The sequence below is a fragment of the Sander lucioperca genome, chromosome 10 (genome assembly GCF_008315115.2).
Source record: "Sander lucioperca isolate FBNREF2018 chromosome 10, SLUC_FBN_1.2, whole genome shotgun sequence".
In the NCBI taxonomy this organism is placed as follows: Eukaryota; Metazoa; Chordata; class Actinopteri; order Perciformes; family Percidae; genus Sander; species Sander lucioperca.
The window spans coordinates 6,012,794-6,025,293 of NC_050182.1; the positions used below are offsets into that span (position 1 = coordinate 6,012,794).

Consider the following 12,500-nt stretch of genomic DNA (forward strand, 5'->3'; position numbering starts at 1 on the left):
TTTGTTCCATTAGTGTTTGTGTTCAGCTCCAAAATGGACATGAAAAAGAGGGTCAGTTTGGAGCTAAGGAGCAGGAACCCCGCGGAGGTGAGTTACTACAACAGTTGAATTTATATTATTTAACACAAGGACCCCGGCGGAGGATAAATGACGATGCTGGGAACATTCAGCGGGGAACGGACGTCGAATTTTCTTCCGACATTTTGACCCAGAAAGCAACTTCTTCACCGCGGCTTCAAACATGGAAGAAATGTCCCCGGCTGTTCCCGGAGCAACCCACCGCGGGCAGCCTCTCTCTCTGCCCCCGCTCGTGTGTGTGTGTGTGTGTGTGTGTGTGTGTGGGGGGGGGAGGGGGCGGAGGGGGCTCCCCGGAGCCTTGACTCCCTCCAGCAGCTAGCACACGAGCTAACGGCTAACCCGAGGAGCGCGAGCGGTTGTGGCTAGAAGGGATACAGCTATGGCCGGAAATTACGCAAAATCTAGGCTAATAATAATAATAATAATAATAATATTTTACTACTTTAAGCCAGGAAACGCGTTTTCGTTCCTCGGGAGAGTTAATTAAACAAACCACGATCTTTTTTGGTAGCGCTAAAACCCACCAGACTCCATTTAAAAAAAAAAAAAAAAAAAAAAAAAACAATACTTTTAGCGTGAATAGAGCCAGCATATTTTCACATGTAAATCGGTAAGCTGTGTTTTATTTCAACTAAAACTAGAGTTGTGATGGTTGGGAAAAGTGGAAAGACGACCCAAAACGACTTTTCATAGTTTAACTTTAGTTTCTGTCCACTTTGAGTGTAGTGTATTTTACGATGCTAAAATTACTGATTATTTACATGGAGTCTGGTGGGTTTAGCGAATGCAATTCCACGAATGTTTTTATGTGTTAAAAAAAGGATCTAACTCTTTAACAGAAACGTTAAACGGCCGGAAATTAGGCAAAATCTAGGCTAATATTAATAATAATAATGTAATACTTTAACCCAGGAAACGCGTGTTCGTTCTTCGGGAGTGTTTTAATACAAAGTACGATCTTTTCCGGAACTTAACGAGTCCTTTTGGTCCCTAAAACTTACAGTAACTGCTTAACTGTCGTCGCTGTAACGTTAGATGTATCCCATCACACACACACACACACAGGCAGTAACTGCTTAACTGTGGTGACGCTTAATGTCACATAACGTCCATAATAATTGGACTTTGGGTTCGATATTTTGACAGTTTTCAGTGGTTATGAGGAGCAATATGAGAGAGAAATTTGGTGATGATTGATCGTTGTTTAGGTACTTTAAACCACGTTAAGCTTTTTCACGTTAAGCGTTTCCGAATGTCGCCGTAACGTTAGCTGTATCCCATCTGTAGCCTCAACCAGTCCTCAACAACAGACCGGTGGTTTGGGATGAGTTGTCGGGGGCCTGGGCGCTAAATCTCGGTGTAAATAAACCAACCCCCCCGCCCGTTTGGTTCTTTGGTTTCTGTTACATTTGTTTAAACCGTCCTGGTTCACCGCGCGACTGAGCTGGCTGCCATTTTAACCGTCATAGTTAAATTACGTTCGTTTGTTATCCACGAGGCTTGTTATCTAATGGCGCGTCAAACCAGACTCCATTCTGATATCAGCAAGTTTTACATTTACGTCTTTGTAGACCAAAGTGATTTCTGCCCCAGCACGATTTAAATGTTTTTCACGGTTGTTTAGGAGCTGCTGGTCACTTCGGCTCACACTTCATCCAGCAGCAGTCCTTCATCCAACCAGAAGCTAAACTTGTAGGACTGGCGCTGTAGCTCTTCCCGCCCACTCTGCTGTGTTTTGGTTGGGGGTGTAATTCACTGTGGTAAAGATCCTAACAGTGTTGTACGCAACGGTGTGTGTGTGGCGCGTTTTTCTGAAGAAATAAGGGGCGTAACGTCAATGGTTAAGATAAGAGCATTCTAAAAAGTGTAATTTTCTGAATAGAGTCTGGTAAAACGTAACCATAAATGAGAATTTACCTTTAGTTAAATACAAGCTATTCACAACTAATTTTTGCTTTCGTGTGTGTGTGTCTCTCTCTCTCTCTCTCTCTCTCTCTCTCTCTCTCTCTCTGTCTCTCTCTCTCTCTCTCTCTCTGTGTGTGTGTGTGTCTCTCTCTGTGTGTGTGTGTGTCTCTCTCTGTCTGTGTGTGTGTGTGTGTGTGTGTGTGTGTGTGTCTCTCTCTCTGTGTGTCTCTCTCTGTGTGTGTGTCTCTCTCTCTGTGTGTGTGTGTGTGTGTGTGTGTTTTCTGTGTGTGTGTGTGTTTTCTGTGATCTTCAACCTGTATATTTTTATCAAAGTTATCAGGTGAACTTGTGTGACGTCAGCTTGGTAAATATGAATATGTTCTAGTTTCTTCTCCTCTGTGACAGCAGTCTTTGGGGAACACTAACCCCTTCATGCAGTAACTACCCCCCTGACTTGATGTTGTTGTTGTTGTTGAGGTGGTGGAGCTGGTGGTGGATAACTGTCGCTCCAGTGACGGAGAAGTGGAAGGTCTGACAGACGAGTACACAGACCTGGAGATCCTCAGCATGGTGAACATCGGCCTCACGTCGCTCTCCAAACTGCCCTCGCTGCCCAAACTACGCAAGGTCAGCCAAACGCTTCCTGTTCCCACAATGCATCACTGCTAGTCCACACATTCTCTGAAGTCTAAACCAATGGTTCTCAAGCTTTTTTTCAATAATGTTCCCCCCCCCCCTTTTGAATAGGGTTGAGTACCGAAACGCGGTGCCATTAGGGCACCGGTTCCGACCTAAACGGTAGTAACGAGACCGAATAAGAAGGAAAATTTGGGTGCCTTATTTCGGTGCCTGACTTTCCACTCCACTCAACAGCAGGTAACGTTAGCCTAGCTTTAGCTAGCAGCTGGATTAAACAGGTTAAATGCTGACAGCTAACGTTAAACAGTGTAAAGTCTGACTGTATTTCAACAGTCTGCTCTGCAGCAGCAGATGACGACTTCTGAGAAACACAGACGGTGCGTTCACTGAAACTGGTAACCTACAGCCTCGCGGTGCATTCAAAGTTATTGTAAAATACCCTTTTCCCATCTGGTGGTTGTTTTTGTCATTCAACAGCAATTTACTGGTGAAAAAAGTTATTGTTTATTATAAGTTATAGTTATTACATTACTATTAAATCATTTAATTTTGACCATATGGCCGTAGTAATAAACAAGTTGTTCTTAAATGTCGTTTAGTACCCTTCTTTTTTTTTTTTTTTACTTTCTTAAAAAACAAACCATACCCAACCCTACTTTTAAACAGTGTTTTTAAGCCTAACCAGCGCAAATAATATTTGGTAGGAAAAATAAGTCTCTATAAAGAGGAAGAAGACAGCGATGTCAGCGATAGATTTACTAAACTACAGCCTTGGACCTGGAAAATGATTAGATGATGATGGAAAAAGGAGACAAAAAGTTGGGAAAAGATGGTAGAAAGAAGGAAGGAAGGCGAGAATAGGTCGACAGTAGACGATGCTGAAGTTGGCATCTGATTCGGCAGTTAACGGGAAATTTAAGGGAAAGTTACAGCTTCTGATTCACAGCGTGTAGAGACCACATTAGACCAGGTGCAGATCCAAAACCACTACACACACACACACACACACACACACACACACACACACACACACACACAGACACACACACACACACACACAGAGACACAGACACAGAGAGACAGACACACACACACACACACACACACAGAGACACACACACACACACACACACACACACACACACACACAGACACACACACACACACACACAGAGACACAGACACAGAGAGACAGACACACACACACACACACACACACAGAGACACACACACACACACACAGACACACACAGAGACAGACACACAGACACACACACACACACAGAGACACACACACACAGAAAGACACGCAGACACACACACACACAGACACACACAGAGACAGACACACAGACACACACACACACACAGAGACACACACACACAGAAAGACACGCAGACACAGAGACGCACACACACACAGAGAATCACACACACACAGACAGACACACACACACACACACACACACACACACAGAGACACACACACAGACACACACACAGAGACACAGACACACACACAGCAGAGCCGATGTGTGTGCGTTACTTCCTGCAGCACATGTAACTGATTGGATACAGATTAAACATTATTTACCGCTGCTGGTGCAGATGACCTAACGCTACACTAGTTACTGTAAGTAGCCAATCAACCCTCCATGGTTAAGAAGTCAATACTCATCAATACCACCCACCTGTTCTACAGGCTTTAACTGTAGAAACCCACATCTGTCTGCTCACCGCGCTGTGCAAACACGGCTCTACTCTGCAAATAGCGACTTTTTACAAACAAGCTGTAATGGAAGATGTCAGTTTGTAGTCTAACTGTTCATCTTAGTGTGCAACGGATCTTGAATTTTGGACAAACTCTTGTAAGCTCAGCACTAGAGATGCACCGATAGACCGGCCGGTGACCAGAATTGGCCGGTTTTCACGTGCTCGGCCACGACCGGCGACCAGCAGGTCAGTCTGACATTATGGTGATTTCATGCTGGTCAACGCTCCAATTAACTGACAACATAAGTTATACCAGTTACAGTTCTCAAGGACGCACGCACACACGGACGCCACAGCACGGACGCCACAGCACGCTCTCTTTCTCTCAACTTCTCCTCCGTGTGTCGGCGCTATTCTCCACATGTAGGAACCTGGTGAATTAACCTGCAACATGTCAGCTGTTTGGGAATTCTTCAGCGTGTGAGCAGAAGATAACAAGTTTACAATATGCAACACCTGCAAGGAGAAAGTAGGGCGTGGAGGGACGACACCAAAAACCTAAATCACATTTCTTTAGTTGATATTGATGTGAAAAGAAGGAAATGGTTCTAACATTGCTCTTTAGATGTGTGTGAATGTCCCCCACCAGGAGTAATTTATATAGTTCTATTTTATAGTGATCCATTATCTGTTCAACACATGTTCTATTAAAGAAAAGATAGAAAATAAATGTGTGTGAGCTGTAAAGTGGTTAGAAAAAATGAAATCAGAATCAGCTAAAATCGGTATCAGCTGGTCTAACTCAAAGAAAATCAGAAATGGGAATCTGCCTAGAAAGTTGGAATCGGTGCATGTCTAGTCAGCTGCTGTCTTAACGAGCCATCCTCTCTGCTGGAGCGGTAAACCTGTGGATGTATGAGACCTAAACAGATGTGGCTACCTAATATGCACGTGAATGACGCCTCACCATGTTTTCAGTTTACTAAGTGACAGCTGTACATGCAGTAACAGGTAGGCTATGCTATGAAAAAATAGAGTATCCATCACTACTGTAAAGGAAAAATAAAATCCTACCTACCCCTTGCTGCCACTGGGGAAAAAATAAAAAATAAAATAAATTCCCTACCGACCCATGACCTCAACTAACAACCAACCAGAACCCAACCTTTATTATTATTTTATCCTAATCTGAGTCTGTCTCAGACACTGACACATGGAGACAGAGAGTATCCTTAAATCTACGGAGGTCAGGATGAAGGTTGGTGTAGAGACTCCAGTTCATCTTTCTCACGCAGCCTCATTGTGTGTGTGTGTGTGTGTGTGTGTGTGTGTGTGTGTGTCTCTCTCTCTCTCTCTCTCTCTCTCTCTCTCTCTCTCTCTCTCTCTCTCTCTCTCTCTCTCTCTCTCTCTCTCTCTCTCTCTCTCTCTCTGTGTGTGTTTCAGTTGGAGGTGAGTGATAACACAATCTCAGGTGGTCTGGACTCTCTGGCGGAGAAATGTCCCAACCTGACCCACCTGAACCTGAGCGGGAACAAGATCAAAGAGCTGAGCAGCATCGAGACGCTGGTGAGTCCTTTCTGGGTCTTCTAACGCCATCTGTTTTCAGCACACACAGAAAACAGAGAGCTAGCTGACCTGACTTAGATCAACATCACCTACTGTAAAACGCTGACTGGTTGTGTGTCCGTTGCTAGCCGAGCCTGAAGAACCTGAAGAGTCTGGACCTGTACAGCTGTGAGGTGTCCACGCTGGCCGACTACAGAGAGAGCGTCTTCAAGCTGCTGCCTCAGATCACCTTTCTGGACGGATACGACCAGGAGGACAACGAGATTCCCGACTCGGAGGCCGAAAACGGTGAGACGCACCCTCGCACGACATATGTCGATTTCATGCTGGTCAACGCTCCAATTAACTGACAACATAAGTTATACCAGTTACAGTTCTCAAGGACGCACGCACACACGGACGCCACAGCACGGACACCACAGCACGCTCTCTTTCTCCTTTCTCTCAACTTCTCCTCCGTGTGTCGGCGCTATTCTCCACATGTAGGAACCTGGTGAATTAACCTGCAACATGTCAGCTGTTTGGGAATTCTTCAGCGTGTGAGCAGAAGATAACAAGTTTACAATATGCAACACCTGCAAGGAGAAAGTAGGGCGTGGAGGGACGACACCAAAAACCTAAATCACATTTCTTTAGTTGATATTGATGTGAAAAGAAGGAAATGGTTCTAACATTGCTCTTTAGATGTGTGTGAATGTCCCACACCAGGAGTAATTTATATAGTTCTATTTTATAGTGATCCATTATCTGTTCAACACATGTTCTATTAAAGAAAAGATAGAAAATAAATGTGTGTATGCTGTAAAGTGGTTAGAAAACATGAAATCAGAATCGGCTAAAATCGGTATCAGCTGGTAGAGTAGAGCTGCAAAGATGAATCGATTAATCAATTAGTTGTCAACTCTTAAATTAATCACCAACTCTTTTGATAATCGATTAGTCGGTTTGAGTAAAGTAAAAAGTAAAAATTCTTTGATTCCAGCTTCTTAAATGTGAATAATTTCTAGTTTCTTCTCTCCTCTGTGACAGTTAACTGAATATATTTGAGTTGTGGACAAAGCAAGACATTTGAGGACGTTATTTTGGGCTTTTTGGGAAACTGATCCACATTTTTCACCACTTTCTGACATTTTATTGACCAAACTACTAATCGAATAATCGAGAAAATAATCAACAGATTAATCGACTATTAAAATATAATCGTTAGTTCAGCAGAAACCCACCCTCCGTCAAAAAGCCCAATATTCAGCCCAATCAGAAGCCCAATCCTGGATCCCTAAACATGTGTAAAACCCAAACTGGCCTTCTGTTGCAGACGACGAGGATGATGATGATGATGACGACGACGACGACGACGACGAGGATGAAGCCGGTCCACTTCGAGGCGATGATGACGACGACGATGATGACGATGAAGACGCTGACAGCTCGGAGGGAGAAGAGGTCGGCCTGTCGTACCTGATGAAGGAGGGAATCCAGGTGAGTCTGACAGGAGACCTGTCGGCCAATCAGGACCTGAGATGATGCCACGCCCCCCTTTTTTTTTTTTTTATCTACATTTTCTTTAATATGTCTTTTTTCCGACTTAAAAGACATCAACACGTGATGTTTTTTTAAAATCTTTTTCTCATGAAGCTGTTTGAATGTTTTTTTTTTTGGTTCCATTGACTTTATTTTTTTAAGAAATGTGTAGAGGGTCCAGTAAAGAAGTACTTTGTGCTAGTAGGATATTTGTTCTCCAGAGCAGGGGTTCTGAATCTGTTTTCAATAATGTACCCCTTTTGAATAGTTTCTTTAAGCCAAGTACCCTCTGACCAGCGCTAATCATTTTCGGTAGAAAAAAAAAGTCTCTATAAAAGAGGAATAGTACAGCGCTGTCAGCGATAGATTTACTAAACAGCCTTGTGACTGAAAAACATTTTAAATGCTGATGAGAAAAAGCAGACAAAACTGGAAAAAAGACAAAAAAAAGATGGTAGAAAGAAGGACGGAAGGAAGGCAAGAATAGGTCGAAATAGTCCCAAAAACTTCAAAAACAGTGACGTAACTAGGGATGTCCCGATCAGGTGTTTGCCCTCGAGTCCGAGTCATTTGATTTTGAGTATCTACCGATACCGAGTCCCGATCCGATACTTCTATAATATATAAATAAAGAATAAAGAAGAGCGAAAAAACAGATTCAGGATGTTCCTTATTTTTTATTTAATTCACCTTATTTTAACATCCAACAACTCTGTTAACAGACAGAGTCCTTCTGTTACATATCTCACAGTTTGCTACGGCAACGTTGTTATCATCACCTTTATAATCCCTCCAGACTGCAGACATACTCGCGCTTTCTGCTTCAAGCTGCTTCCGTGTTCTACTTTGCCGGCATTTAACCAATAGCGTCTCTGCAACAAAGTGATGTCATGCCGCACGCGTTGCTGTTTCTGTGTGGAGTCAAAAGGGTCTAACTCTGGGCCACCGCATAACTATAGATGTGTTAAAAAATAATGAGAATATATATATATACATATATATCCCAGTCCTGATCGGGAGGTAATGTCTGATTACTGAGTCTGAAACCACCGATTTCTGATCACGTGATCGGATCTGGACATCCCTAGATGTAACTTGTAGATGTAAAAAAGCGAGAAACTTGTAAAAAGGACAGTAGAAGGAAGGATAGATTAGGTCCAAAGAAGGAGACACAAATGTCACATTTTTGGTAGGGAAAAAAGTCTACATAAAGAGGAACAATGTTCTGGACAACAGCCTTGTTACTATTAAACATTTAGTTAAATATCTCACGGACCCCCTGCAGTCCTCCAGAGTACCCCTAGGGGGACACGTACCCCCCGCAGTCCTCCAGAGTACCCCTAGGGGGACACGTACCCCCCGCAGTCCTCCAGAGTACCCCTAGGGGGACACGGACCCCCTGCAGTCCTCCAGAGTACCCCTAGGGGGACACGGACCCCCTGCAGTCCTCCAGAGTACCCCTAAGGGGACACGGACCCCCTGCAGTCCTCCAGAGTACCACTAGGGGGACACATACCCCCATTTAAGAATTTAAGAAACGCCGCTCTAGACCACACGTGTCAAACTCGAGGCCCGAGGGCCAAATCCGGCCCCTCGCAGGTTTTGATCCGGCCTGCGTTTCAATTTAGGTTCACGATAAATTTAGGCCCACCTAGTTTTTGTTACTTTTTCCAAAGTTTTTGGTGATTTTTATTTTATTTTTTACATTTTTTACGCCTCTTATGGTGGTGTATGCGGGTTTTTTTCAATGCTTTACACTTTGTTTTAAAAACATTTACACTTTATCAACATTTTCAATCAGTCAACATTTATTTATATAGCACTTTACAGTAACCAACAGGTATCCAAAGTGCTTAACATCAGAACCAAGACTAAAACACACATTATATAACATATACAATAAAAAGAATGACCCATAGAAACAATAAAGTCAGCAGAGGTTGCATATAAATAGAAGGAAACACCACTACTACGTATTAAAAGCCTTTCTAAACATAAGTTTTGAGTTTAGACCTAAAAAGCGCTCCATCTGTAGTCGTCCAAATATCAGGGGGTAACTTGTTCCAGAGTCTCGGTGCAGATCACCGTTTATACCTAGACCTCGGGACTTCTAAAACCAGCTGATTTGAGGACCGCAAGGACCGGTTGTGCTCCCGCAGGGTTAAGATCTCGGACAAATCCTCCGGGGCCAGACCGTTTTAAGGCCTTGAAAACAAGCAATAAAATCTTAAAATCTATTCTAAAACGCACAGGGAGCCAATGAAGGGTGTAGAGAACAGGAATGATGTTTACTCAATGTTTTGCCACTTTTTCAGACAATTTTGACGCTTTTTTTTGGGCCTTTTTCCAACATTTTTGGCACTTCTCTCAATGTAGTTGTCACTGGCTGAGGAAATCTTTTGCTGAACTTTTTTTGGGGCTTTATGAGGCCCCCAATGTAAGTGAGAAGACTACAGCATATGAGAAATGCAATAACACAGTCAAAATATTTGACTTTTCCTCTTAAAAAAACACATGTCAATAATCTACATGTCTGGCCCTTGATGTGATTCTTATTTTCCAGTGTGGCCTTCTGGGAAACGGAGTTTGACCCCCCCTGCTGTAGACCTTCTAACCCTTTTGAGTTGTCTTGTGTCTGACGTGTAGAAATACAGATGTTGTTCTGCTGTGTGGCCACCGGGCGGCGCTCTTCACTCATTAACAACCGTTTGTTCCTCCTCAGGACGAGGAAGACGATGGAGACTATGTGGAGGAAGAGGAGGAAGACGAGGAGGAAGAGGAAGATGGAGGTTTGTGTTTTTAACCTTCTGCAGCAAATAAAAACCAAACGTAGTCGTTTCATTTTGAAAACTTTGACTCTCACTGACTACCAACCCAATATCTGAATTTAATTAGTTAAGACGTTACGTTTCTGCTGCTGAAACAGCAGAAATTAGTTAAAAAGGTTTTTAAAGTGTGTGTGTCTCTGTGTGTGTGTGTCTCTGTGTGTATTTGTGTGTGTGTGTCTCTATGTGTGTGTGTGTGTGTGTCTCTGTCTGTGTGTGTGTGTCTCTCTCTGTGTGTGTGTGTCTCTCTGTGTGTGTGTCTCTCTGTGTGTGTGTGTGTGTGTGTGTGTCTCTCTCTCTGTGTGTGTGTGTGTGTGCGTGTCTCTCTCTCTGTGTGTGTGTGTCTCTCTGTGTGTGTGTGTCTCTCTGTGTGTGTGTGTGTCTCTCTGTGTGTGTGTGTGTGTCTCTCTGTGTGTGTGTGTGTGCGTGTCTCTCTGTGTGTGTCTCTCTGTGTGTGTCTCTGTGTGTGTGTGTGTGTCTCTGTCTGTGTGTGTGTGTCTCTCTCTGTGTGTGTGTGTCTCTCTGTGTGTGTGTCTCTCTGTGTGTGTGTGTGTGTGTGTGTGTCTCTCTCTCTGTGTGTGTGTGTGTGTGCGTGTCTCTCTCTCTGTGTGTGTGTGTCTCTCTGTGTGTGTGTGTGTGTCTCTCTGTGTGTGTGTGTGTCTCTCTGTGTGTGTGTGTGCGTGTCTCTCTGTGTGTGTCTCTCTGTGTGTGTCTCTGTGTGTGTGTGTGTGTCTCTCTGTGTGTGTGTGTGTGTGTCTCTCTCTCTGTGTGTGTGTCTCTCTCTCTGTGTGTGTCTCTGTGTGTGTGTGTGTGTGTGTCTCTCTGTGTGTGTGTGTGTGTGTGTGTGTGTCTCTCTGTGTGTGTGTGTCTCTCTCTGTGTGTGTGTGTGTGTGTGCGTGTCTCTCTGTGTGTGTCTCTCTGTGTGTGTGTGTGTGTGTGTGTCTCTCTGTGTGTGTGTGTGTGTGTGTGTGTCTCTCTGTGTGTGTGTGTGTCTCTCTCTCTGTGTGTGTCTCTGTGTGTGTGTGTGTGTGTCTCTCTGTGTGTGTGTGTGTGTGTGTGTGTGTGTGTGTGTGTGTGTGTGTTTCTTAGTGTTACATTATGTTGTTAATGCACGTTTTAAATTTGACAATGTAGTGTGGAACATTGTGAACAAAGGTCAGATATTATGTTACATAAAAGTCTAAGTCTAAAAATGGGATAGCAACCTGAGCTATAAAAAAATAAATGTAAAAATCGTTGCCTCGAAAAAATGTTGTGAACACCACCAATCCCTAAACATCTGTATTCTTCAAATATTCAAATGTTTTGACTTGACTCGAACTTTACTCTGAAAATCTCCGACTTTATTCTGAAAGAGTGTTTAACGTGAAACTGGTTTTGGGTTCCAGATGTGGACGGTGCAGATGTTCAGGGAGAGAAGAGGAAGAGAGACGCAGAGGACGACGGTGACGACGACGACGATGAATAGTCCCCTCCTCTTCCTCCATCTTCCTCCCCTCTTCCTCCAGTGACCTTTGACAGACGGCAGCTTCACCAGCTCTTGCTGCTGTTTCCCTGGTAACCAGATGAGATCACAGAGCAGAACTCCGCTCTGATTGGACCACACATCAATCAATCAAATCACTAACACACAAGTTGTTTCAAGTCTCAGAACTCCATTCACAACTCTCCCGATCCACAGACTTCACGGTGGAAAGTTACTCCGTACTTTTTCTATTTTACACCAAAAAAAACTTGTTTCCACAAACGTAAAACCCCCAAAACTCGGCTTTTCTCTGCACTTTTGTAAAGTTCTGTAAAATACTAATTCCTACGTCGGAAACCTCAACGCTGCTGAGATAAGTGGCGTTTCTACGACCTTTTTCAACCTAAGAAACGACTTTAAGTCGATAAGATAAAGAGCATTTAAGCAGTTTTTAAAAGTTAATCTCAGATGGAGATGTGGAGAGACCAACGCGGCTTTTAGGGGTTTTATTCACTTTTATAAGTTGCTATAAAAACGTCTCTTTTTACGTTGAAAAAGGTCGTAGAAACGCCACTTTTCTCAGCGTTGTTGTGAGGTTTCTGACATAGAAAACTGTATTTTACGGCACATTATCGCTGAGAAAACGGGCGTTTCTACGACTTTTTTTGTCAACGTAGAAAGCCCGGTTTTACGGCAACAAATTATGCCGAATAAACAGTTTTTAAATGTTTTTTGTGAGGGTATTTATCCGACATCTTTCAGGCTGAACGGAGCTGAGCTCTGATTGG

At 43.4% G+C, this 12,500-nt stretch overlaps 1 protein-coding gene and 1 long non-coding RNA gene across 4 annotated transcripts in view; one reads left to right on the plus strand and one right to left on the minus strand.

Annotated features, from left to right (window-relative positions):
• Positions 1-11,897, plus strand: part of LOC116062583 (acidic leucine-rich nuclear phosphoprotein 32 family member E-like) — a 39,311-nt gene extending 27,414 nt beyond the window's left edge. Inside the window, exons 1-7 of one of the 3 annotated variants that reach the window (XM_036006461.1) lie at positions 1-87; positions 2,461-2,610; positions 5,779-5,901; positions 6,030-6,189; positions 7,217-7,380; positions 10,145-10,211; positions 11,636-11,897. The exon at positions 1-87 is cut by the window's left edge and continues 183 nt beyond it. In XM_036006461.1, coding sequence (XP_035862354.1) covers positions 34-87; positions 2,461-2,610; positions 5,779-5,901; positions 6,030-6,189; positions 7,217-7,380; positions 10,145-10,211; positions 11,636-11,715 — 798 coding nt within the window. In that variant the 5' untranslated portion in view covers positions 1-33 and the 3' untranslated portion in view covers positions 11,716-11,897. The remainder of the gene's footprint in view (positions 88-2,460; positions 2,611-5,778; positions 5,902-6,029; positions 6,190-7,216; positions 7,381-10,144; positions 10,212-11,635) is intronic. The other 2 variants (XM_036006463.1, XM_036006464.1) reach the window with 2 other exon arrangements.
• Positions 11,865-12,500, minus strand: part of LOC116062585 — a 1,391-nt gene continuing 755 nt past the window's right edge. Inside the window, exons 1-2 of the long non-coding RNA XR_004108045.1 lie at positions 12,071-12,500; positions 11,865-12,015 (exon numbers count right to left, since the gene is read on the minus strand). The exon at positions 12,071-12,500 is cut by the window's right edge and continues 755 nt beyond it. This is a non-coding gene — a long non-coding RNA (uncharacterized LOC116062585). The remainder of the gene's footprint in view (positions 12,016-12,070) is intronic.